The 25,930-nt window shown below is 42.3% G+C and overlaps 1 protein-coding gene across 3 annotated transcripts in view; it reads right to left on the bottom strand.

Moving 5' to 3' along the window:
• Htt (huntingtin) overlaps positions 1-25,930 on the bottom strand; it is a 136,503-nt gene that overhangs the window by 68,283 nt on the left and 42,290 nt on the right. For 2 of the 3 annotated variants that reach the window (XM_048784077.1, XM_015481901.2), the window contains exons 10-28: positions 25,176-25,223; positions 22,128-22,208; positions 19,342-19,682; positions 16,416-16,539; positions 16,047-16,165; positions 15,269-15,380; positions 14,913-15,050; positions 13,945-14,103; positions 13,756-13,853; positions 12,229-12,368; positions 11,325-11,388; positions 11,007-11,107; positions 10,426-10,572; positions 8,013-8,133; positions 6,464-6,540; positions 4,896-5,047; positions 3,666-3,868; positions 2,365-2,491; positions 563-690 (exon numbers count right to left, since the gene is read on the bottom strand). In XM_048784077.1, coding sequence (XP_048640034.1) covers positions 563-690; positions 2,365-2,491; positions 3,666-3,868; positions 4,896-5,047; positions 6,464-6,540; positions 8,013-8,133; positions 10,426-10,572; positions 11,007-11,107; positions 11,325-11,388; positions 12,229-12,368; positions 13,756-13,853; positions 13,945-14,103; positions 14,913-15,050; positions 15,269-15,380; positions 16,047-16,165; positions 16,416-16,539; positions 19,342-19,682; positions 22,128-22,208; positions 25,176-25,223 — 2,480 coding nt within the window. The remainder of the gene's footprint in view (positions 1-562; positions 691-2,364; positions 2,492-3,665; positions 3,869-4,895; positions 5,048-6,463; positions 6,541-8,012; positions 8,134-10,425; positions 10,573-11,006; positions 11,108-11,324; positions 11,389-12,228; positions 12,369-13,755; positions 13,854-13,944; positions 14,104-14,912; positions 15,051-15,268; positions 15,381-16,046; positions 16,166-16,415; positions 16,540-19,341; positions 19,683-22,127; positions 22,209-25,175; positions 25,224-25,930) is intronic. The other variant, XM_048784076.1, reaches the window with a different exon arrangement.

The raw sequence follows: 25,930 nt of genomic DNA, 5'->3' as shown, positions 1-25,930 counted from the left end.
GGATAGGGGCATGACAGGCAAGCTATGCAGAACAGGGGAGAAGGTGCCTTGAGCTGCAGGAGGAGCCAAGGAGAGGAGAGTTGGTGACGTCTCCTAGCTGTATGCATGGCCTACTGACCATCTGAAACACCTGGGTTTTGCTCAACACAAACCAGGTGCTTTTCTTCTGTTTGGAGCTCTGCTTCACATTAGGCAGACAGCACAATGCTGCACTTTCAAGTGAGCCTCACAGAGGGACAGGGCACAGGAAGCCTGCATAGGGATCCCTCTACACTCTGTCAGGGCCACTTGCCCTGTAACCCGGCTGTGTGTCCTCAGGACCCCACTGTGCCGAGCCTATGCTGCTGAGTCCAGGAATCCTCCTGGTATATCTGAATGTGTGGGGAGGTCTAGAAAAGCCCAGGTGCAACAGCCTCAAACCAGGAAAGATCATTTTGCTAATGTGAAACCACAAAATATTTATAAAGCTACCAAGCTATCATAAATCACAATACGAACGTGAACAGTCACCAGAAACACGCACAGGTGCATGCATATTTGAGCAAGCAACAGAGGCCCACACCTTGTAGTTGGCATGTGTAGCTTTCAGGACGTCGTGCAATTTGAGGTACGAAGGGAGATGGTAGAAACTCCCCAAGGAGGAGGATTTACTTGCTGTGACAGGCCCTGAGGTGTCGGATTGTCGTGAGGCTAAAATAACATAAAATAAACATTCAGACCAAAAGGAAAATACCAACTGACAATAAAGACTTTTAAATGTATTCTAGTAGAAACACTCTCAAAACTTTTCTTGAACTTTTTGGTTAATAAGATATAAGGAGAAACTGACTAGTACACAGAAGCAGAACCTGAGACCTAAAAAAAACAACATAAAATAGTAATAGGAGCGATACTGATGTTATGCTGCTGCTGCTGCTGCTGCTGCTGCTGCCGCCTGCTTTGTAAGGCATGGGTCTGCCAGCTGCACGGCTGCTGCCAATCCAGGGCCCTCCCACCTATAAGGCTCCTTGGAGAACACAGGGCTAACCCCAGGCAACTCAGTCATCAGCCCCTTATGCAATCAAACAGGCTGACATGTTTTGAAAACTATAAAGAGCACAAACATTATCATTAAACTAATGCTTAATGTTAAAGGGTCAAGCGCCATATACAACTGTCTCTACTACAGTTTTAAGGACTTCTGACGTGGAGTGCTTGATTCATTTAATTCATCAGCAAGATGACTACATGCTGATAGTTGTGTACATGTGCAGTCCGAAGCTTTTAAAAAGGTCTATCTTTCTGGTGTACTTGAGTCAATCCTTAGAAAAGAGCATCTTTTTGTGTGCATATACAAATATGTAACAACGAATCTCACCATTATGTACAACTATAATGCACAATTAAAAATATGGAACAAAAAAGACAGAAGGCCAAAAAAAAGGGGGGGACATCTTTTTAGAAGCCTTAGTATGTTGGTCAAAGGATATAAATTTCATTTTAGATAGAGGAATAAGTTCAAGAGACCTACTACTGAACAATACAGGTACTACAGTTAGTAACAATGCTATTGTGTACCCGAAAATGCTCCAAAAAACAAGGTAAGTACATAAAGTAATAAATGCACATGTGAATCAGCCACTCCTGTGTGTATGTGCGTATCACGAGACCACTCCAGAACACAGAGGCGGTGGGGGAAGCATGTGGCTGGAGCTGGGTGCAGAAACAACAGATACCTCCTGCTCTGCCCTCCCTTATCCCTGACAAGGTCCCCAGTAAGAGCAGCGAGGGCAGTTGGAATTCAGTACGTATAGTCACATCAAACTTCCAGGGCTTCTGTTCTGACATTTCCTCATCTGTAGAAGTCCCTCTAACACCTGTGAATTTTTTGTGTTCCTCCAACTCAGATGACTTTTTCCCCACTGCCTCTCTTAAGTGCTTCCAAACTCGAACGTTCCATTTCTGGCTTCAGAATTCCTGCTATAGCAGAATCAGTCTCCCCATCCCTATTCTCAGCCATTCACGCTATCTCCCTCACTGAAAACCAGGAGTCCTCATCTGCAGAGCACCCCTTTCCTTCAAAGAGAGGGCAGAAGGGAGGACACACAGGAGAGCAGGCCCTGTGCCCTGGCCAGCTGCCTGCAGGTGTAGTGAATGTGCTTCAGCAAGATGCTTAGAGACCCTTAAGACCAAAGGTGGTCTGCAGACATTCAGTAACTGGTGTGTACAACCTGAAGTCACTCCCAGGGAAGGCTTCTCTGACTCTACTCCCATTACTTGATTTCCATAAAGCACCAAGTGCCAAGCTGGGCTCGACTCCGAAGGCAGCATGAGCTCACGCGCTGCACAACACACAGCAGCCCATTCTCCCCCGCAGCTTCCTACCTGCACTGGACTCACTGCTTTTCTTGGGACTCAGCGGAGCAGATGCTTGTTCTCCTGGTTCCTTCTCCTTTCCCTTTCGTCGAATGGGACTTAGAGAAGGGGGATTTGTTAGAGAAGGCAAGGCTGCCTAAAGTAGAAAACAAAAACAAGACACAAGTGGCAAATACAGAAAATCGAAGACTACAATATGTGGTTTTACTGTGTGTTGAAAAGCACTAACCCATGCAATTCACTGTGCTCTCTGAACCCATTTTTACAGAGCCTAGCCACTGTACGTACCCTGTCCCACACCACAACCATAGCAGGTACAGCCCAGAACGTCCTCACAGGTGCATGGCAAATGGGCTGGAGATGGACAGGTCCCTCAGGGAGTCAGGAGGGCCTGAGGCTGTTAGAGCCCCCAGGCCCATCCCCTCCAAAAGAAGGAAATGGGGGCACTCTGTGACTGTGTCAGGAACAGGCATAAAGCACTGTCCAAGGGGACTTGTTGCCACAGTGGGAATGTTCCATGTCTGGATCAGCCAGGATATTATCCACTTAACCATGTGTGACTCTTGAGCCCTCAGAATGTGTCTAGTGTGACTTAGGGGCTGAGTTTCCAGCTTGTTAAATTTTTATTAAGCTCAAAGATGTCTGTGAGCAGAGGGGAAGAGTTGTGACAGCTCCGGTGCGTGTCCAGGGAGAGCACATGTGCAGCAGCCCTAGGAAAGAAACTTAAAGGTGGACAACAAACACTGGACCACAGTTTTAGGGAGGGATGGAGGAAATCTGAAGCCACTAGGGAGCAGACTAGAGAGAAGGCTTAGATGGGGAAGGGGGTCTCTGGAGTCCACAGAGGGGAGAAGAGACAGGGCTAGGGAAGTGCCCTAGAGATTTAAAGACATGACCCTGGCAGGAAGAATGTTCCAGAGAGTGGTGAAAAAAATTAGAACAGAAAGGGTTAAAGAACGGATGGCTGAAGAGGGGGCAGAGTCCAGACACACAGGACGAAAGAAGAAGAGCTGTGAGGATAGGAGACAGAGCTATAGACAGGCAAGCATGAAGCTATATGAGAGGCTTAAGGATGAAAAGAATCAAGACACACCAAGAGCCTAGGCAGGGGCAGGCTTCTCCACGGGACCACAGGAGCTGATGGGGAGGAGCAGAGCCCTTGTTCTGATGCTGAATGTACTGGCAGGATGGGACCAATTTTATTTACTTAGAGCAAAAGAGAATAAGGAGCAGACTTCTAAAGAAAGGTGGCCCAGAGACCCATAGCCATGAGAACTGGAGTACACCAGCCGTCCTGAGGAAGAAGTTACCTTGATTGCTGGCCCAGGAGCCACATCATCCAACACATGGGCACAGATATTGATCACCTTCAACAGGTGAGAGAAAAGATGCTCCACCATGGGCACCAGGGTCCGGTCCCCCAGAGCAGGCCAGACTTCCTCCTGTCTGATGGCTGCTGGGTTGGCTTCTTCTTCGGAGGTCCATGAACTTCTCAGAGATTTGGGGGCGCTGGCTGTGACACAGGTGCACATGTTACTTCTAACCTCCACGATATGAGAAAATTGCTTGGGGGACATATGTCATTAGACCCAGCTATGCTGAGACTCTGCTGGACTTCTGCACCTGATGTTCAATGGACTCCTCAAATTCAACATGCAAGTGACATGCCCCCCAAAATCTACGTTTCCAATTTCCACATCCTCACAACAAAGATTCAGTTAGAGACCAAGGCCTTGTGATTCTGCCTCCTTCACCCTTTCAGTCTCCCCCTCCAATTCCAAAGACATGATCTATTTGGACTGTCTCTGGCCTGAAGTTCAACATCCACCTTGTAACTGAGTTCCCCGCCTCTTCCTGCAGCACTTACTCAGCCAGTGGAACAGCCTTCCTAACCCAAGACCTGGACTCTTAGTCCCTTTCATGAAACCAGTCAATGGCTTCCCAAAGCCAAGAGAACAACCCCTCCCCAATCCAGTTTTAGTGGACTCTGCCCTCCTCACTGGCCACATTTTCCTCTCTCATTTCCTCACATGACCATCTACAGTGACTTATCTTCCCCCCAATGTCACATCTCCATGCCTCTGCATGTGCCAGACCCCATCTGGTGTGCCCTTTCCTGCCAGCCCATAAATCTGCACAAAGAAGCTACTTACAGCCACTCGGTGCTGCCCCTGGCTTGTGTGTATAAATCCTTTCCAGTCTAACCAACTTGAGAATGGCACCCATACACCGTACCTTCTTATGGCCCTCAGGCTTACAACAGTGCCTGGTACTGGTACCCACTAAAATGAAACTCAAGACGAGTTTACCACAGCCAGCCAAGGGGCTGGACTGGGAAAAGGATACCTTAAAATACCCAGCACAGAATGGCTGCTTATAAACACATTCATACAGCAACACCTAAAGTTGTGACAAGATATGCCTGTCAATGATTCATGAGATTTTTTTTCTTCCCTTATGTGTTTTCCACCAGTGGCACTCCTCATAAGGAAATCAGAAGCTACAGTCCCTGAGTATCTCTTCCAATTTGGAATCAGTACCTGCAAGCAAGTTTCCGGCCAAAACCAAAGCATCTTGATGGGCTGAGAGATCCAGGGGGAACCAAGCTGAGGAGAGCAGGGTAAGCATCATGGTGGCCATCCCCACAGTGCAGCTCCTCCTGGACTCCTCAGAGGCACTCAGTGGGGGCACCCTGCAAGCAAGACACAGACAAGGCCAAATAAGGGCATCGGCTCAGGCAAGAGCCTCGCACTCCAGGAGGAAGGCACTTCACAACACGCTAAACCAGCTCAGAAAGTCACTTCAGGTTTTTTTCAGCATTTGAATTAGCACATCTTACTCCTATGCCAAAGGTGCTCGGGAGTCAAGTCTAGTGCTGCACTTCTGATCAGAAACCGTAGCTGCTCAGTCACTAGTTCCCTTCTTCCCATGAAAGTCGAGTCGTCACAAGAATGTGACCCACTTAAAGCAAATGTTAGCTGGCCATATGTGACAGACAAGAAGTCTGCATCACTTCCAAAGTGATAGGAGTCCCCACGGTCTCTCTCAGTCCTAGGAACACATGGAGCCCACTCCCTAGTGCAGCAGGAGACCCAGCACTACTGCGCACTTGCTGGCAGGCCATATATGGAGGGAAAGGACTTTTAAATGAAAGTTGTTAAGGTAAGCACCACAGTTCCAAAGTATACCTCACAGCTCATCACAACTTCATGCACTACCTGTGAGGGTTGGGGGGTACCAGGGCTTGAATCCAGGGCGCTTTACCACTGAGCTACACCCAGCCACTTTATTTTGAGATAGGGTCTCATAACTTGCGATCAACATGGCCTCAAATTTGCCATCCCCCTGCCTCAGTCTCCTGAGTTGTTAGGATTATAGGCATGCATCATTGTACCCAGCCTTGATTTTTATTACACAAAGTAATTTGGGGAAGAATCAAACCAATTAAAAAAGGCTTGTCAGCTGTTTAGTTTCTTAGCTATTTTTTTAATATATATATATTTTTAGTTGTAGATGGACATTAGTACCTTTATTTATTTTTATTTGGTGCTGAGGATCAAACCCAGTGCCTCATATGTGCAAGGTGCACACTCTACCACTGAGCCATAACCCTAGCCCCTTCTTAGCTATTTTTAAGAATAAAACAGATATTTGCAAATTTGCATTTGTTTTTGCACTGAAAATTTACTGTTAAACTATCCACACTACTATCATTTTTTCTTTTATCCCAAGTTTTAGTCCTTTTCTTTTTTGGTGCTGGATATTGAACCCAGGGTCTCATGCATACTAAGAAGATAACTGATTATATTCTGGGAAGTAGAGAGTCTCTTGCCTAAATATGAAAATTCCCTTAAATGAACCCAGAAATCACACTCTTGAATGCCTAGGATGCCTAAGAACATTTGGCATTCATTAGAATGACCACTAGTTCAGTATTTTCCAACAGCTCCTCTCACTAGTTTTCACAATAGGGCAAAAACAAGTATTCTCTCAGGTACATTTCAAAAAAGCCAACTTAACAAAAACATTAAGAGAAAGAAAAAAAGTATTCCAGTAACTACAGCTGTAGCGTGTAGTTGGAATAACTATATACAGAGGGAATACATACCCACAATGCCACCCTGAACTCCAGATGCAAGCTGGATAGGCCGTGGAAAGAAGACTCAAAGCTTCACAGCAGCCAAACTACAGAAGATAGGAGTGAGAATGTTACACCCAACCACCTAGAGGGCTTGCCCTGCATAAAGATTACCAACCACTGGGAGAACACTGAGTCTGCGATAACCATCAGGCTGTTTATGGGGCAGGAGGCGGGGGTGCAAATTCAGACTCTAAAAAGACATACGGCTAGACCACTAAAATAAGAGTCTTACTACGGGCAGACCATTTCCCAGGAAAGGGGGGCCAGAGGTGGTCAGCGCAGGCCTGGAGCTGCAGGGGAAGGTTGACTTCAGTTGACTTCAACTGAAGCCAGTTGACTTCAGTCAATCTCTCCCACCAGACTGCAGAAATCAGCATGAGGGTTTTGCATCCCAAGCCTAGAACAGTGCTTGCTACACAGAGGCCACAACAAAATATATCAAGTGTATGATCCCTTTAACACATCTAGGTTTCAAAAGCAATTATTTACTTAGCAAGACAGAGGAATCCGTTGTCTGAGCTTTCTGTAATATCCAAGTATTTTTTATCACATAAACAAAAAGGCCTACTAATCAGAAAATTAACATTACGTTTGTATAAGTGTTCTTTTTTTAATAAGTGTTTTTAATGTTTATTTTATTTATTTATTTTTATGTGGTGCTGAAACTCGAACCCAGTACCTCATGTATGCTAGGCAAGCACTCTACTGCTGAGCCACAGCCCAAGCCCCAAATTGTTCTTTTTTATTATAAAAGTCATACTTGCTCATATTAGAAAATTTGGGACTCCTTGAAAAACCTAAAGAAGAAAGTAAAAATCACCCACAGACTGAAAACCTCATCTTGGCAACTTTTGCTAGTCACTTTCTGAGTACGTGAGAAGTATATATTCATGAGTAGTATTTTTCTTACCTCTAACCCAACCAAACATACCCCCACACACAGTTTTGTAGTCTATCTTTCTCATTCAACATTATAATCCAGATTTTTATCTCTACACACTGTTAAAATTTCTCCAAAGCATAATGTTAAGAATTAAATCATAATAAAAAATTTGATCATTCCTGGATTTTTGGATATTAGAGATCTTTTTCAATTTCAGCATCATAAAAAAGATATAGTTAATTATACAAAATGTCTGTGTTGGCATTTCTGATTTTTTCCCCTTACTATATATAATCATTAAGTTAATTTTATTGGAGATATGGTAACCTTCTAATACATTATCACATTATCAATTCAGATTCTAGTGATTTTTTTATTTCATTTTTGTGTCTTCCTAAATTAGCTGATTATTATTATTTTTTTAAACTGAGCATGTATTACTTCAACAATCAGAAATAAAGAGCTCTTCACCATTCCTGTTGGAACAAGCCAAGATTCCAATGACAAAGCACAGTCCCTAAGAAGGCTCCATAGATGCTGAAGGTCTGACCCAGAGCCTCACCACTATGACCACAACTGATCACAAGACACGCTGGAAATAATTCCTTAGACCCATCTGAGAAAGAGACTCACTGTGAGCGCCCGTGTGGTTGAGGTGATGAGCTCGTGAGACACTGCAGCAATCACTCTCGAGAGGTTTCCTTCCAGAGTGACGTCTGTTATGTTTGGCAATAAGCTATAGCCTCTATAGAGTCTATAAAGAAAAAAAGAGAGATTTGAGATCCATCATTAAAGCATATGGTATTTTTCAAGGTCAAATGTCACTTAAAACCTTTAAGATCAGATACCAAAGCTGAGAGTAAAGCTCAGGTGGTAGAGCACATTCCTGGCATGTGCAAGGACATGGGTTCAGTCCCTAACACTATGAGAAATAAATGAAAATACAGTCTGGAAGAAGACAAAACTTTAAAAGACTCAACTTTAAAGTTAAGGAAAGACTAGAAATAAATCTGGTCATATATGGAACGAAAGGCTGAGCACCCGTCCGTACCCTACAGGCACCTTTAGCGGTACCAGGGCTTGTGCTCCTCACACCTCACCTACCATCCAGCATCCCTCCAGCTGGAGGTACCCAAAGCAACCCTGAACCCAACATGGAAGAGATCCCCTTCTGCACTACTGGGCCCCTCAGGCACTGTCTCCATGTTCCATCCGTGCCATCTGTCCATTTCTGCCCTGCAAACTCTGCTTTCCCAATGGTTTAAATGAAGCCCACACAGGAATCACATAAGATTCACTTTCATGTCCCTCACAACCTTTTCCACACAACATTCAACAAGGAAACTGGAGAATCAGAGATTCTAACAGAGCAGGCGGTTGGGTGTGCTGGTAACCTGTCTGCCACACAGACACAGATGAGCACAGCTGGGTGCCCAGAGGAGAGCTCCTGTCTGCAACTGCATGACTTTTCAAAGCAGTAGCTGGCGACCATTTTACTGCCATGTTAGACCCATCTCTGTTGCCCTCTTGTATTCTTGTTCTGAAATAGCATTTAAAAAAGGCCTTTACTCAGAATTTTACTCAGCAATAAAGGAGAATAAAATCATGGCATTTGCAGGTAAATGGATGGCGCTGGAGAAGATAATGCTAAGTGAAGTTAGCCAATCCCAAAAAAACAAATGCCGACTGTTTTCTCTGATATAAGGAGGCTGACTCATAGTGGGGTAGGGAGGGGGAACATGGGAGGAATAGATGAACTCTAGATAGGGCAGAGGGGTGGGAGGGAAAGGGAGGGAGCAGGGGATTAGCAAGGACGGTGGAATGTGATGGACATCATTATCCAAAGTACATGTACGAAGACACAATTCGTCAACCTACTTTATATACAAACAGAGATATAAAATTGTGGTATATATGTGTAATAAGAATTGTAATGCAAAAAAAAGTACATGTATAAAGACATGAATTGGTGTGAACATACTTTATATACAAAGATATGAAAAATTGTGCTCTATATGGGTAATAAGAATTGTAATGTATTCCGCTGTCGTGTATTTAAAAAAAATCAATTAAACAAAAAATAAATAAAAATAGCCATTTACTCTAAGATTGCCAAATTCTTCAAAATCAAAGTCTCACACTGCTTCCATTTGTCTTCAAGGAATATTTACACTGAGTCTTTTCAGAGACAGGAAAACACCTGCTCTGAGATTAAAAAAGGACACCCTCTAAAAAGGAGACAGAAGACAGCCCAGAAACAAGCTCTGTGTTTGTTTTTTTAAGTGGTCTTTACACAAGAAAATACATTTATTTGGGAGGAATGACTTCAGATTTTGCTGAATTCCACTAAGTGATCATTTTAACTAAGAAATCACTTGGTCAACTTAAAAAAAAAAAAAAAAAAACTCCAACAAAAAGGAGAGCATCATATAAAATCAACATTCAAAATAACACTTAAAAGACAGCTTAAAGGCACAGCACAATCACTTCTGCAGTCTTCGGAAGACACCTGCGCCATCGTCAACATGCTCCTGCAGTGCTCACCTAGAAGGTGGGAGGGAGTCTATGTGGCTGGTGGACACGGCCCAGGCTTGCACAACACAGGCCAAGAGGCAGCACCTCACTCCCTGAACTGGGGCCACCCCAAACAGCATGGTCACTTGGTACTAGCCCACCCGCCTGAAGGAAGAGTCACAGGAGTAACACTCTCTTCAGAGGGGACATCAATAAGTGAGAGTATTCAATGAACAAGCTTTCAGGTCACACGTGGGAACAACACACACATGTAGTAGTCAGCATGAGGGAGGCGATGCACTCATGACAAGAGACAAGCCTGTTGAAGTTGCCACTGTGTGACTGGCAGGGCTTCGCCACAGAGGCGGCATGCCCATCCTGAAAAGAGACAGGAGGTCTCCAAAGGCAGACCTGCTCCAACATCCTGACCTAACCTATCTTCTTCAGGAAAGTCAACACCTGCAGGTGACACCCCAGGAGGGTGCCAGGAGAGGCCTGCTCTGCCAACAAGCCTGGGGACAGAGGTACCTACCTGGTTATGGTGCTGACGGAGAAGTGAGATGGAGGCTGCGTCTCGTGCATGAGGAGTTTCAGGTAAACACTGCTTTGATCTCTTGCCACGGCCACCACTGGATCAGCCTGTCCTTGGTCACATTTATAAAACAGCTTTGGGACAAGCCTACCGTGAAAGGAAGGCTGATATACTCAGAAGGCACGTGAGACTCACCCGAGGTCCCCAACCGCCCCCTCCCAGGGCTAAGCCTGAGCCGTGTCAGAAACAGAAACTCTGGTGCACAGGGCACAGCCTACTGCCAGGAGGCCATCTGAACTGAAGGTGACTTTTTTCCTTCTTAGTGTTATTCTCTATATTCCAAAATTTTAACAATGCAAATATATTACTTTTAAATTAGAAGATTAGTCTTTTTAAATTATCATTTGACTCAGGTTACCGAATTTTTTTTTTTTTTTTTTTGTAGTTAAGAGGAGAAATGTTTAAAACAAGCTAAGAGACTTGAAAATACTTCCTTATCCCTCTGAGTTTCCCACTCTTCCCATTCTCTTACTATTTACACCTCAACTACAAGAGTGAAGAGATAAAGCACTGGCAAATACCTTACTAATGCTGCTGCGGCAACATGTCGCACCCGGGGGTCTTCATCCCCAAGCAAATAGATGACAACATTATTGAGCACTCGTTCTTGCAGTTTTAAAAGCTTTAGAGGTAATAAAAATAAACATAATCTCTGTATTTGACCAAATCTGAGGTATTTAGAAAGCGGGTGAGCAAGAACTCAAGATGACTTGTCTTAAATTCACACCAGACAGTCACACCTTCTTCATCAAGCATTCAGAGAAATTTCATACCACTCGGAGGCCCTGCCAGCACAGGTTCCTGGAAGGCAGGACAGTCTCACAAAACGAGCTGCTTACCCCTGTATAATGATGAGCTCCTCTGTGTAAGGCTTCTGCTTTTGCCTCCAAAAAGCTCACCAGCCTAACAAGAGAACATATCAACAGTGACACCAGCCACTCAGGGCCAGCCTGCACTGCTCTGCGGCTGGGCCTCAAAGCTGCACAAGGGCCAGAGGAGCTCTCAGAACCAGCACTTCCTCAAAATGACAGGAGATGAATGAGCCACATCCTGAGCCCTTTTTATTTCTTATCTAGAGACAGGCTCTCGAAAAGTTGCTTAGGGTCTTATTAAATTGCTGAGACTCGCTTTGAACTAGCGATCTTCTTGCCTCAGCTTCCCGAGCTATGGGGATTATACCAACTCAAATTAGTTTTTAATTGCAACAAAATGCAATCCAACAGCCTCTCTTATGTTCAGTATAATGAAAAACAGAATATATATGGTTAAAAAAAAAAAAGTTTAAGACAAGGGCTATAGCTCAGTGGAAGAGCGCTTGCCTGGCACGTTTCGTGAAGCACTGTGTTCAATCTTCAGCACCTCAGCACCAAAAAAATAAATTAATTAATTAAATAAAGGTATTGTGTCCATCTACAAACTGAAAACAAAAGTTTAAGACAAGGTGAGAAAATTCAGGGCTCTTACGCCCACTACCCATAACACCCAACGGAGACTACCAGAAACATCTGGTCTTCTGCCTGAATTTATTTATTTCTTTATTTTTAATTTTGTAAAAGCAAAAAGACAAAGAGCTAAAACACCCTGGAAAGGAGGACAGTGCCGTCTTCCACCTGACCGCCATAGACGTGGGACAGACAGGAGCTATAGCACCATCACTAACTACAGCAAGTGGCCCAGGACTTTCTACTCTCAAGTGAGCTTCTGAGCTTACATACCTTACACCAAGGAACTCAACTCACTCACCTGAAGTCCATCTCTGCAAGAGTCTCCAAGAGCTCTGTTCTCACCAGCCAGTAGGAGCTACTCCTCAGCGCCAGCACATCAATGAGCAGCTGCAGCCCTAGGTCACTGTGGCTGCTGCTGCAGAGACTCATGACACAGAGCTGGAAGAAGTCAGGGGGAGGACAGTGGGGTCAGCCACCAGCAGCCACACTGATGCCCTTAAACAGCATGCCCACACACCTGCCAGCTAGCTTTGTGGCTTTCAAAACAGAGAAGCAGGAGGCTCTTATAAATATTCATGGTACACATTTTACCTTAGTAAAATCAAGTTTAAAAGTACGTGTCCCTCTCACATAATTTTGTTTCTTTCTTCTGCTCATTTTTTTCCCATGTCATGGCCTCAACTCTCAAACAGCAATTTCAAGAATACTCATCATTGGTTATAAGGGACATGTACAACAGAATCCTACCACCTACTTACTTTGTTTTTGGCAGAGGCACTCAACCACTGAGCAACATCCCCAGCCCTATTTTGTATTTTAGCGTCTGAGTTGCTTAGCGCCTCACCGTTGCTGAGGCTGGCTTTGAACTCACAATCCTCCTGCCTCAGCCTCCCAAGCCTCTGGGATTACAAGTGTGTACCACAACACCTGGGTCCTACCACCAACTTTCAACATAAACCTTAGGCTAGGTAAGGGCAAGGGCCCCACACCAAGGAGTACCCGGTGGAGGTTCCTGTGTTGTTCACTGCACGAGGGAACCACAGCAGAGCTTCTGTGGCCCCAAGACCTCTGAGTGTGTTGACTCCCAGCTAACAGTACAACTCTGCTGTCTACGCCTGACCTGCTTCTGCTCAAAAGGAAACATGAGGGCTGGGGTCGTGGCTCAGTGGTAGAGTGCTGGCTTAGCACGTGCAATGTGCTGGGTTCAATCCTCAGCACCACATAAAAATAAATAACTAAAATAAAGGTATTGAAAAAACAAAAAAAGGAAACATGGCTGACTCAGACTTGGCAAAATTGGAACAAAAGAAAAATTATTATCAGGCCATAAGATTTTTTTTAGAAGGGAGATTTTTTTCCCACACATTTGACTAACGCAGGGTGCTTCTCATTCTGACTTTTACCGGTTGATTTTTACCATTGTTGACTGTGAACTGTGATTTATGAGCCATAAAGGTCCCACATGCACTAAATTCAGGGACCAAGACTATCCGTAGGGCTCACTTTGACTTCTGGCATTTTGTAGGCCTAAGACAGTATTTTTTTAATTGTACAGATCTTACATTTAATAATAGCAAGATGTATTTCTAAACATACCCTCCCTTTAGGAGAAAGCATATTTTAAGGATTAAAATTTAAAGTTTATTAAGCTTTAACATGATTGGCAATGCCTTTTCTAAGGCTGAGTGATGGACACACACACTAATTATTGTTTACAGCTTTAGAATGTGTGAGAATTTTTCCAATCAAGATCTAATTTTAACTATTAACAATGGTAAAATGTCCACCCATCAAAGGAATGGTTTACACAAAAGACTGTGCTCACCCTCACAGCAGTACAAGCCAACTTGCAAGTAACAGAAGACTGATCCTTCAAAGTTTTCCGCAGCAGAGGAATGCAGTCCACCAGAGAAAATTTATTTCCTGAGCAGAAGAACATGTGATAAACATTTTCACATGAACTTCACATGGCAATGGAATCGGGAAAAGACTACTACTGGGAACTGGCAGTTACCTGTCAGGGTTCTAATGGTGCCCAGCCAGTCGCCCACATGGAAGCGGGACCTACTGAGGATAGAGCAGATGAGGGTCCCACAGAGAATGGCAGTGGCTCCTCTGACCTGCGGGTCTCCATGGTGGATGTAGTTCAGGATGTCTGACACATACTGTTCCTCTGTGGGGACAAATTGCCTGGTCACTGTACAACTTCCTACCAACAAGCAACCATCAACTTTCTACCTCAAACTAAAAGCTTAATTCTCAAAAAAGAAAAAGAGTGGGGGCTTTACAAATCTGTAAGTAACTTGGCTATAATAAACCTAAATGGCAAAAAACATTCTGGTGTTTAAGGATTTTAGATTCATCATATTGCTGATACCTCCTCAATATAACAGATTTTCTGGATTATAATTCTAGGCTCTCAGATAACAACCAGTATTCCAAGATTTTTTTTTCAAAATAAAGATTAGAAAAATTTAAACTATTACACACTTACTTGGTGTAAGTTCAACAGCAAAATGTGCCATCTTGCCCACAGAAAAAGACACAGAGAAGGCAGGGGATAATTTCTACTACTCAATGACCACGGGAGAGGAGACGGGGCCTGCTGCTGCCCTCGCTAGCCTCAGCTGGTCCCTGCTCATCTGTGAGTGTGAATGGCTGGCCAAAAAGAGTGTGACTCAGAACAATTTTGACAACGTAGTTTGTGCTTTAGGTATAAATCCAGTATGTACATAAATAGCTCTGATATTCCCAGCCTTCAATTTTCTTCTTTCGTGTATTTCCATTACAAACACAGCATCTAAAAGGAGTCCGTGAAACCAGGACGATTACTATTTATGTGTCTATGGAAAGCTACAACACAGCTCACATGCACAAACTAACTTGAAACACTGCTCTAAAACTGAAAGCACCATAACTGTCGGAAATAGTTTTAAAAATAGTGATACAATTTGAGGGAAAAAAGGAGAACTGTGAACGTACCAGGGCACTCTGTGATGTCGAGAGGTACTTTATACAGCTTGCTGAAGAAAGCCTCTGGATGAAGAGCCACAGCTGCCCCAACACAGCTGAGGGCCAGAGCCTTCACACTAACCCTCACGTCCCTGTCTGGAACCAGGGCTACAAAAAACAACAACAAAAAAAACCACAAGGGCCACCTTCAGCTTCTTCAAATCAACAAATCTGGACCCAATATGCTACCTGCCCCTCATTTCTTCCCTCCTCCTATGAGTGTATGGAAAGCAAAGCTCTCTCCAATAACGAGGTGAAAACTGGTCACCATGCTGACCTCTGAAACCCCAAGAATCTCACCTCTGCAATTGCCCTTCCATGCTTACCATTTTTTCCCCCAGTTAACAAAAATGAAGCAGAGAGAAGGCGGACACAATGGACCAGAGGGACAGAATCATCATCAGTGGACTGCCCTATGTCACCTTTGATTCGGCAAGGCTAGAACAGAGAAAGGGACATTTGTGTGCCTTACAACCAGAGAACCAATACCTTCATTCATTAGCTCATTCAACAAATAATTCCAGAACAGCAATCATGCCATATGCTGGAGACAGAGGTGCCCTCATACATGAGAGGTCAGAGCCCTATGACATGGGTCATGGGTCTGTGGCTGAGGACTAGCAGGCAGGGAGGGTGCCCTGGACATGAAGAAGCCAGGAAGCAGAAGTCACAAGGTTAGAAGGAATAGGCCTGGTACAAGGGGGACCTGGAAGGAACTGCTGGAGGATGCCCTTCTACTGGATGAGACTATGCTATGAAACACTCCCACTGCTATCAATTAACTAGGAAGACAGTAAAACTGTATGTAAAAGATTAAGAATATAAAAAGGGACATTTTCAACTGTGCAACAAAATGAAAACAAGAAATGTTACAAGGCCATGCATAGGCATCATCAAACGAACGGCCCAAGAAACCAGGCCAGTGCTCAGCACACAGCAGATGTGTCAGGGCAGGACTCTCCAGAGAGAATGAATCTGTGTAGTCCCTAGAGCAACAGAGAAGAAGGTAGCCTGGAGGGTGGTCAGTGCCCAGAGACAGAAAGCAGTCAACAGGAGCCAAGGCAGGTCAGGAGTACCCAGCTGCCTCCCGCCTAAGTAGCTCACCTTGTTTTCTTGATCAGCAGACTCAACAGCTTCATCTCTTGATACAAACTTATCCACACTGCTGTCAGAAGGCTGTCTGCTGTGACCCATGCTTTCCAATAAATGACCTTGTTGAAGGGCTTCAAAAATAAAAAAATAAAGATTGACAAGCTTCCAATAAAGACACTCATGCACAGCTACACAATAATCATATAAAAGCACAATTTAGATCAAGAAAGTATGATCATTCCTAAATGGGCCATTTTGATCTGCTGTTGACAATTCCAAAAACAAAGGTACCAAAAGGCTTGTTCTTAGAAGCAAGATGAAATTAAGAAGTCAAGGCTGAAAGCAAGAGCACTTCCCGTGCAGCACCTATGGCTGGCTCACCCAGAGAGGAGCCCCTGAAGGCTTCCGAGGCCTCATCAGGAAGAGCCCCTGCAGCTTCCTCCTCATCCTCCTGCGGCAGTCCAAGCTGCATGCCCAAGGACTGGCTGTCAGCACCGTCTAAAACCTAATGGAACAAAGGGGTCTGTGAGCATTCTGAAGTGTGATCACTAAGGTGCCAGCCCTCCAATGCAGCAAGGCAAAAGCCACAAACAGCACAGGGCATGTGACACACACAAAACCAAGACCACGCAGTGCGCATCAACATATGTGTAGAAACCACCAAGAGTGTGCTGCACATCCACAACTGTATTTAAGCTTTACAACTCTGAAATTTCAAAAATATTCCAAACAAAAAACTTCTCTCATTGATATAAAAACAAAAAACCCAATGAAAACTCATGTCTCTGAGAATAAATTTTATGGTAACTTAGAAATAAAGACAACACTTCTCAACAAAAATAAGTGCTATTGTTTAGCCATAAGCTCGGATCATAATTCCATCCTGTTAAACATCTCATATCCACTTGAAATCTTCTGTATGATTTATCTGAAAAAAATGATCAATGGCTTCTAAGACGACTAGTAAATTACTATTGAAATGATTATACTACTGTATCATTTTTTAAAAAAACATTCCAAATTCCTCATGAAAGAAAAAGGAAAAAAAAAAATCAAGCTACCTACTCAAAAGCAATGAAGAAAGGTATTTCCTCTGCCTACCTCCTGAAGGCTGACCTCCCACAGGTTGAGCTAGTTAATAACATTCACTGCCCAGAGGCTGTCTGCTGTGGAATGGAAGCACCACACATCCTCCATGCTTCACGTGCAGTGCCTCCTTCGTCTCCAAGAGACACAGTACCCATCAGCCTCACCTTCATGGAACAGAAAAGTGAGACACAGAAGGGATACAGGACTCTGGGCCACACAGCCAGAGCCAAGGCTCCTCCCAGCACAGGGAGTGTGTGCATCCTGGCTCACTTTTCTCTGAGGCACTTCCTGCCACCTGCCTATGCGCTTATTTATGTAATCTGCTGGTTTATCATCTGTCCTCAGCACATGAGCACTCTCTAGGAAAAGGGTGGGTAAATGATGGCCTAGGGGTCAAACCTGGCGCAGGGCCTACTTTCAAATAGGGGTTTACTGGAAGACCGTGCTGCCTGATGTTTACATGCTGCCTGAGTCAGCTTTCACACTCAGCAAGAGAGATGAGAGAAGCTGAACTGGCCACAGAGCCCACACAACCCACAATACCAACTGCGTTCTATCTGACCCCTTCTAGAAAGGTCTGACAACCCTTGCCCTGAATATCAGTCAAAGGAAAGAGGAGTTTCAGGCATTGGAGCTTAGACTTCACCCCCCACTTTTGGAACAATCCTAGAAAAGAGGTAATCAATGAATTTATCGTTTAAAAGATAAATTTAATTTAAAACAATTAAGAGATTAAACGATATGGAAGCACCTCATAAATTAGAAGAACCAGGCCATGGGTCACATATTAAGGGCAGACGCTTTGCTCCTTAAAGATCTGTGAGCTCAGAGCTCCAAGTTGAAGGCACATCAGGACAATAAGCTGCTGGTGACAGTACAGGGGCAGGGGAGGCGACCAGCACTATTGTGGCCACATCTCAATGCATGCTCTACTTCTTATTTGTAATTCACTGTTTTATATTCATTCCAGCATCTCATTTTAGAAATATTCTGCATAATTTAAAATTTAGAGACAAGCTGAAAAATTCACACCATGTCCTTAATAAAATATACTCAATAGTAGTAAAACATTTAATTACATAACTTCTTAAAATTAAACCTGGGATGTAAAAACAATTCCACTTCTGGGTATACATCCAAAAGAACAGAAAACAGAGATATATCAATGTCCCTGTTCACAACAGCACAAATTTCAACAGTTAAAATATAGAAGCAATAAGCAAAATGTGGTCAATCCATATATAGAATATTGTTTAGGGTTAAAAAGCTGAGAAATTCTGACAACTACTAAGTGAAATCCTGACAGGATGAGAAATGAAACACGCCAAATGCAGAAGACCAACCCCACAGCTGTGTGAAGGACCCAAGCCATACTCGGGACAGAAAAGGGAACGATGGTCTCCAGGGGCTGGAGAGGGGGTTAGGGTTCCGCAGAGGCAGAGTTCAAGTTTAGGGAAATGAAAAGAATGGCAGAGTTTGATGATGGTGATGGTTGCATGACAACGTTCAAATGTATTTCAATGCCACAGAACTTCACACCTCAAAATGGTCCAGACATCAATCCCAGCACCACTAAGGCAGGGGGTGGGGGTGGGGGACAAGGGTTAAGATAGTAAAATTTGTGTTATGCATACATTACTACAGTAAAAAAATAAAAAAGAAAAATAAGGGGCATAAAATTCAGCATACATTTGTACCAAAGTTTCTGATTAGACAACCCTGATTGTTGTCCATGAATAAAGGGACTGAAATTCATACTGTTATAAAATGGAATATGTTGAAGATGCTTCTGAAAAATCAAAAAAAGGGTTGAAAATAATTTACACTATTGTTATCAATCAAGTTTCTTGAAGACTACAGATTTATATAATAATGGGCTCCTTGGGAATTTAAAACACAATAAATTAAAGAGGGCCCAATAAAAGATCTTAAAGAAAGTCAAGTGAACATAGTTCAGCAGGGCTTACAATCAGCTCATCTAGTTTTTGACCCTCATGTTCAAAAGACACTAGGCTGTTTCCTTGGTGAAGGTATCAGACAAGACCCAGCCCTCCATTAGAGACCTGAGCAGGCAGCCTCTGTGCTGTACTGTTACTGGTCGGGGGGTTGAGGTCAGACAGGAGAACAATGAGCAGGAGGACCCGGGTCTGGCCTCCAGGAAAGAGCTAAGGAGTACACACAGGAGCTCTGGAAGATGGTGAACCCTCTGCCCACTTACAATTTCAGAACTGTCAGAAGGGGTGACTGCTGAGTCAGGCCCTTCAGTGGTGGTCTGGGAGCTGTCGCTGATGGGCGAGGAGGCCTGGGTCCCATCGTTCAGATCCACGGCAGGGTCAGATGGGACAGCGCTGACCTGGCTGGAGCTGTGGCTCAAGATGTCCTCCTCATCCCCGTCAGTGGCAGCGCTGGCCAAGTCGCAGCCAGACAGATCCACAGAGTCCGTCTGCAGCGTGTGCTGCGACCTTGGCTGCTCCGTGATGATGTCATGACCCACAGACCCAGGAGCAGAGACCCCTGAAGCAGCAGCAAGCTCACCACCAATCTCGCCCTTCACAGAGGCTGAAGAAAAAGAAATGCTCACTGGTCAGGTGGCCAGAGAAAACTTCCACCAGGGCATGAGAGGTGTCCAAATAACAAAAAGTTCACTGCCATCATATATTCTAACTGCAAAGCATCCTGAAATACAGTAGAAACATGAAGTAGTAGCACACAGGGCTATCTTCAAACCTGACTACTGTAATCATAAAAGTAAGAAAACCTTCAATAGCAGATTTTTTAAAAAATTTATTTTTTAGTTTTTTAGATGGACACAATATCTTTATTTTATTTTTATGTGGTGCTGAGAATCAAACCAGAGCTTCACGCTTGCCAGGCAAGAGTGCTACCACTTGAGCCATATCCCGAGCCCCGCAGATGTTTTTTAAATGCTATGAATATTTTCAAGTGGTATTTCACTATAAAAAACAATGCTCAACACCAAGCAAAATGGTGGTCATCAAGAATACAAACAATAGGACTGGGGTTGTGGCTCAGTGGCAGAGTGTTCGCCTAGCATGCGTGAGGCACTGAGTTCAATCCTCAGCACCACATAAAAATAAAGATATTGTGTCAACCTAAAACTAAAAAACAATTAAAAAAAAGAATACAAACAATAATAAATGCTGGAGAGAAAAAGGAACACTTTTGCACTACTGGTGAAAGTGTAAATTAGTACAACCACTTTGGAAATGCAGGCTCCTCAAAATAGTAGGCATGGAAACACCCTATGACCCAGCTGTACCACTCCTCGGTATTTACCCTGAAGAACTACAGTCATCTTACTGCAGTGACACATGCATACCCATGTTTACAGTAGCACAATTCAGAGTAGCCAAACTACGGAACTAGCCTAGGTGTTTGTTCATCAGCAGATGAATGGATAAAGAAAAGAGGGTATGTACACACAAAAGAGTTTTATTTAGTAATAAAAAAAAAATGAAATTATGTCAATTGCAAAAAAATGGATAGAACCTGAGACCATTATGTTAATCAAAATAAGCCAAATTCATGTGGTCAAGGGTCACATGTTTTCTCTTTTATGTGGAACCTAGAGAGGAAAAAGACAAAGAAAGGTGGCGGCGTGGGGAGCTCATGAAAATCAAAGTGAAATCAGCAGAAAAAGGGAAAATGGGTGGGGGCGGGTAGAAAATGGGAAAGCAGGGTGGAGGTGCTGGTGAGTCATACTGGCCAAATTATATTGTTATTATTGTGTGCATGTACAAATATGTAACAACAAATCCCATCATATGTACAACAATAATGCACCAATAACAAATGTTCCAAGAGAAAAAAGAAAAAGGGCTTAGGGGTATGGCTTAATGGTAAAGTACCCTGGGTTCAATCCCTAATACCACACACATGAAAAAAGCAAATGTTTAAGTTCTTGAGCAACTTCTCCAGCCCTTGTAGGGCACAAACACCTGGGGCTCTAAGCTAGCAGTGGTCAGGAACAATGCCAGATTCTTAGTTGATCTGGGACATGTGCTTTCTTCCAAGCCCTACTTATTATCCCTAATCCAGTCCCAGTCTCCTGCAGGATAAATATATACCACATTTTCCTAGATTCACTTTTAAATTTCCATTCAGAAACAAAACAAAACAAAACACGACATAAAAACGACTTCAGGGGCTGAGGCCGTGCCTCAGTGGTAGAGCGCTTGCCTAGCATGTGTGAGGCACTGGGTTTGATTCTTAGCACCACATATAAATAAATAAATAAAGGTCCATTGACAACTAGAAAAATATTTAAAAAAAAAAGGAAGAAAAACAAACTACTTCAAAATGATGGATCCACTGTGGGCAGTGGTCATTCCAGGGGGCAACTAGGTCAGGAGCACTTGAGGTTTATACTGTTTAATACACGGATAATTTTTTGTTTTTATCTTTTTTAGTTTTATTATCAGAAATAAGAACTATCTTTATTTTGGAATATAAATGAAAGTACTTATGACTGGCTTTATCTGGATTTCCCTTCCCAAATACCTTGGACCTATTTTCATCTATCTAAAAATATTATTTTGGATAGAATTACACATCGCAAACCACCTCATTTAATCGAGTTATTAATGTCTTAAGTTAAAAATTCATCTTTTATAGAAAAGCATAAAAAGAATTTAATTAGATAACTAAGTGTAAACAGAGGTAGATTCTTCCAAGTTAAATCATCAACCTTATCTCCTCCTCCTCAGCAGGACCCATCCTCCACCCACCAGCCCTACCAGGAGACAGTCATGCTCAGGGAGGATGAGCCTAACTTCACAACAGCCCCCATCACAGCACACACAGTCCTGCACATTTCAAAGTGAACATAAAAAGAGAACCTGGGAGAGCTTCCCACTATTTGAGCAGTCTTGACCCTACTGTGCCAGGCCTGACCAGTGCTCTTTGCTGGCTGAGGGGTGGGGGCGGGCCAAGGTGGGGACAGCAGATAAAAGTCAACACCAGCTACTTCCCGACAAAAACTACCTGCAAAAGCAGAGCTGCTGACATCAGACCTGGATTCCGAGTCATCCTCCAAGGCTTCTTCTTCTCCCATGAGCACTCTGCCTGATAAATAATGCAATCACAGTCCCTGTAAGTTTGCTGGGAGTAAGGACTTGAAAAATCAAATAAATATACATCCTAAACTGAAAATCATACTTAATTTATCCTCATAGTTTATGATCATGCATGTTTATTCCTCTAAAAAAATTTTAAATAGAAACAATGCAAACATATTATGTTTAGAATACTATTAAATTCAAACCTATATGGAAAAACGTTAACAGCGATGATTGTCAACTGTACCACAAAATATTTTAATTATTAATAATTAAGATCTTAATATTTACTAGTATTGCAAATAAATTTATATGACTATTTAACGTAAAATGGCAAGTTATAACTGAAAAGATCCAATTCTATTAGCAGTGAAATGTCCATCTCCTATATCCAATAGCACATCAGAATTTATACAAAAAAAATTTTATATATAAATAAAATGACTCTCATTTTATTATCTTCTAATTTTCTAGACTATGATTAATTACCAGAACTCAAGTACTATATGATGTTGAGAGAATGAATATTTAAGAAAGTTCTAAAAATACATTTTATAGTTCATATTCAAAATTACATTCATAAGGAAAAAAGAAACCAAAAGTTGAAATATGATTTAACTGGACACAACCATTATGGCTACACTACATATGAATGTCACTAAATGACACTATCTAAATAGTTACTGGCAATTTCTAATTTCTAACATAAGTCAGAGTTGTGCTAAACTTCCATAAACTTACATGACCTGACATTAGAAGCACAAAATAAAATCAGCAAAGGAAACCCAAAATCTAGGTAAAATGAATACAGCAACGTGGCATAAAACTAAACAATGGGGTCTTTTATCACAGAATAGTGAACGTGGACCTTAATACAGTCTTCATCCTCAAATTCAAGGGTGTACAAATATGTGCTGTGGAAGCCTCCCCAGGGCAGCCTCTTAGAAGGAACCAGGGCAGGCTGCAACCATAGAAGAGATTCCAGGCCACCTCTGATCCTTACCCTTAGCCCACATCCAACACAACAATGCTTTTCATCTTCAGGAAAAATGTGCCACACTGGCACATTTCAATTTCACTTAAAAAAAAAAAAAAATTTTGTGACTGCCACAAAAATTTCTTAAAATAGGAAGGGGAACAACAAAAATAAAAAAAAAAAAAAAAAAAAAAAAAAAAAAAAAACCAGAAAAATATATGTAAAGACTGAAGAAATATCCATGTCCTAAGCACTTACAAGAGGGGAGAACAATTCATCTTAGTGATGTCAGTCATCTAATTCAGTGTCTCTGGAAAAATTACTAATAAATAATTTTTCAGAAATTTTGTTATGTGTCCAAAAATCTCTCCTATCGCAAGAACACAGAGACTGACTTTTCCCAGAATCCCACTGATCTTTAAACAATTTCTATGTTTCTCTAAAATCACACACTAAGGATTCCACACTATGATGGTTTCCAAATGTTTTGGTTTCTTTTGAGATGGGGCCTCACTACGTGGCCCAGTCTTATCCCAAATTCCTGGATTCAAGTCATCCACCTGCGTCAGCCTCCCAAACAGCTGGGATTACAGGTACCAGCCACCTCACCCAGCTTGATTCCTAAGTACTGATTCCAAGATCTTTGAGGAAAGGCCTATGTAATTCAGAGACAGCAAGAATATTATTTTTCCACACACAGAAAAAGGATTAGTCTGATCAGATTTCAAAACAGAATGAAAGAAATGATTTCCTATAGAAATCCACAATGGAAAAGAAAATAATTGGTGCTGCTAGGGAGGGGGAGCATGGGAGGATTAGATGAATTCTAGATAGGGAAGAGGGGTGGGAGGGAAAGGAAGGGGGCAGGGGATTAGCAAAGTCGATGGAATGTGATGGACATCATTATCCAAAGTACATGTATGAAGACTTGAATTGGGTGTCAACATACTTTATATACGAACAGATATGAAAAATTGTGGTATACATGTGTGATAAGAATTGTAATGCAAAAAAAGTACATTTATAAAGGCATGAATTAGCATGAACATACTTTATATACAAAGATAAGAAAAACTGTACTTTGTATGTGTAATAAGAATTGTAATGCATTCCGCTGTCGTGTATTTAAAAGAATAAAACTAAAAAAAAAAAAAAAAAACTGTGAATGAAAACTATCAGATTATATCAGAAACACACTAACAATAAAAATGAGGGCTGGGGATATAGCTCAAGCGGTAGCACGCTCGCCTGGCATGCATGCGGCCCGGGTTCGATCCTCAACACCACATACAAACAAAGATGTTGTGTCCGCCGAAAACTAAAAAATAAATATTAAAATTCTCTCTCTCTCAAAAAATAAATAAATAAATAAATAAATATGAATTAGTTATAGCAGAACACTTTGATATGTACAAAATTAAAATATGGCTAACAAATGACAACTGGGCCTAAATTAATTAACTACAAAAGATACTATCTAATAACATTCCTAATACTAAGCAAATTTATTAGGAGGGTAAGTTGCCTTTATAAAATACAACACATTCTCTAGAAGTAGGAGCTGCCTAGCCTGCATGTGTAAAGTTTTGCTGGATCACAGACATGTCCAATTGCTTATATATCGTCTGTAATTGCTTTCCTGCCACAGGAAAGTTGAACACTTGCAAAAGAGACCCCCTGGCTCATAAGGCAAAAATATTTATTGTTTATCCCTTTATAGAAAAAGTTTATTGATCTCTGACCTAAGGCATTAAAAACTTAATGCTGAAAACAATAAAATATCATAACCAAGAAAAAGAAAGAAATTGATGACAAAACAATTCTGATAGAGAAGCAATTTTAAAAAGCCACCCTACATAGCCTCAGACCTAGTTCCCAGATTCTAGCAACATCTGCCCACACAACCACTCTACTAGTGAAGATAGGACCAGATATGTCATGGAGACAGAGGAAAAGCAGTGAGGTTCAACACAAAGTTTAGATTTCTGAAATCATTACCTTTTTGTTTTCTTGAAAGGATAGGGCTGCATGAAGAACTCCCTCCAGCTGCAAATCATAGAAAGTAACAGATGAAAGAAAGGTAATAAGCTGCTAAAATCTAGAAGAAATTTTAAAAACATCAAAAAATTTATTCAACTTTAAAACAAGGGAAAATATGAACATATTTCCATAGGAAGTGCTAAAATACCAAAGTTCCACACTTTAATTTTAGTATAAAAGTTACATTTACATTCAAATATAGTTCTAAAAGTATGATTAAAATCTCAAGAGTTAAATTAAGTTGCATTTTAGAAGTCAAATCAAAACTATTTAGAGATCTCAGATTTTTTGCCCAACTAATAATTACGCATAAATTTTCATTGGAAAAATCATTAGGGATGAGTATTTCCACCAATTAGCTCTGAGGCATGTATTACATAGAGAAAAGAGTCCTTCAATGCAAAGGACAGCAGAGAGAGCCTATTAAAGTTTTCTGCTCAGGGCAAACATGTACGTTTACAAAGCAGCAATCAGATGTCTAAATTCCAAGTGTCTAAGTGTGTCCATGCAGCAAATAAAGACCTTGTTAGGTGTGCTCACACACTGCAGCAGCCTAGGAGAGGCCCGGGGTCAGAAGCATCCCCCCAAAGGTCTGCTGTACCCCAGGCTCACTTTTGCAGGCTGAGATGCAGGGTTTCCCAGCTAGCCCAGCTCCCAGGGCCACCTCAGGTGAGTAAGGGCTCACCAAGCTCCCTGCTCTAGAATTCAGCCCC

The sequence above is a fragment of the Marmota marmota genome, unplaced genomic scaffold (genome assembly GCF_001458135.2).
Source record: "Marmota marmota marmota unplaced genomic scaffold, marMar, whole genome shotgun sequence".
Classification (NCBI taxonomy): domain Eukaryota; kingdom Metazoa; phylum Chordata; class Mammalia; order Rodentia; family Sciuridae; genus Marmota; species Marmota marmota.
This window is presented reverse-complemented; position numbering and strand designations above follow the sequence as displayed.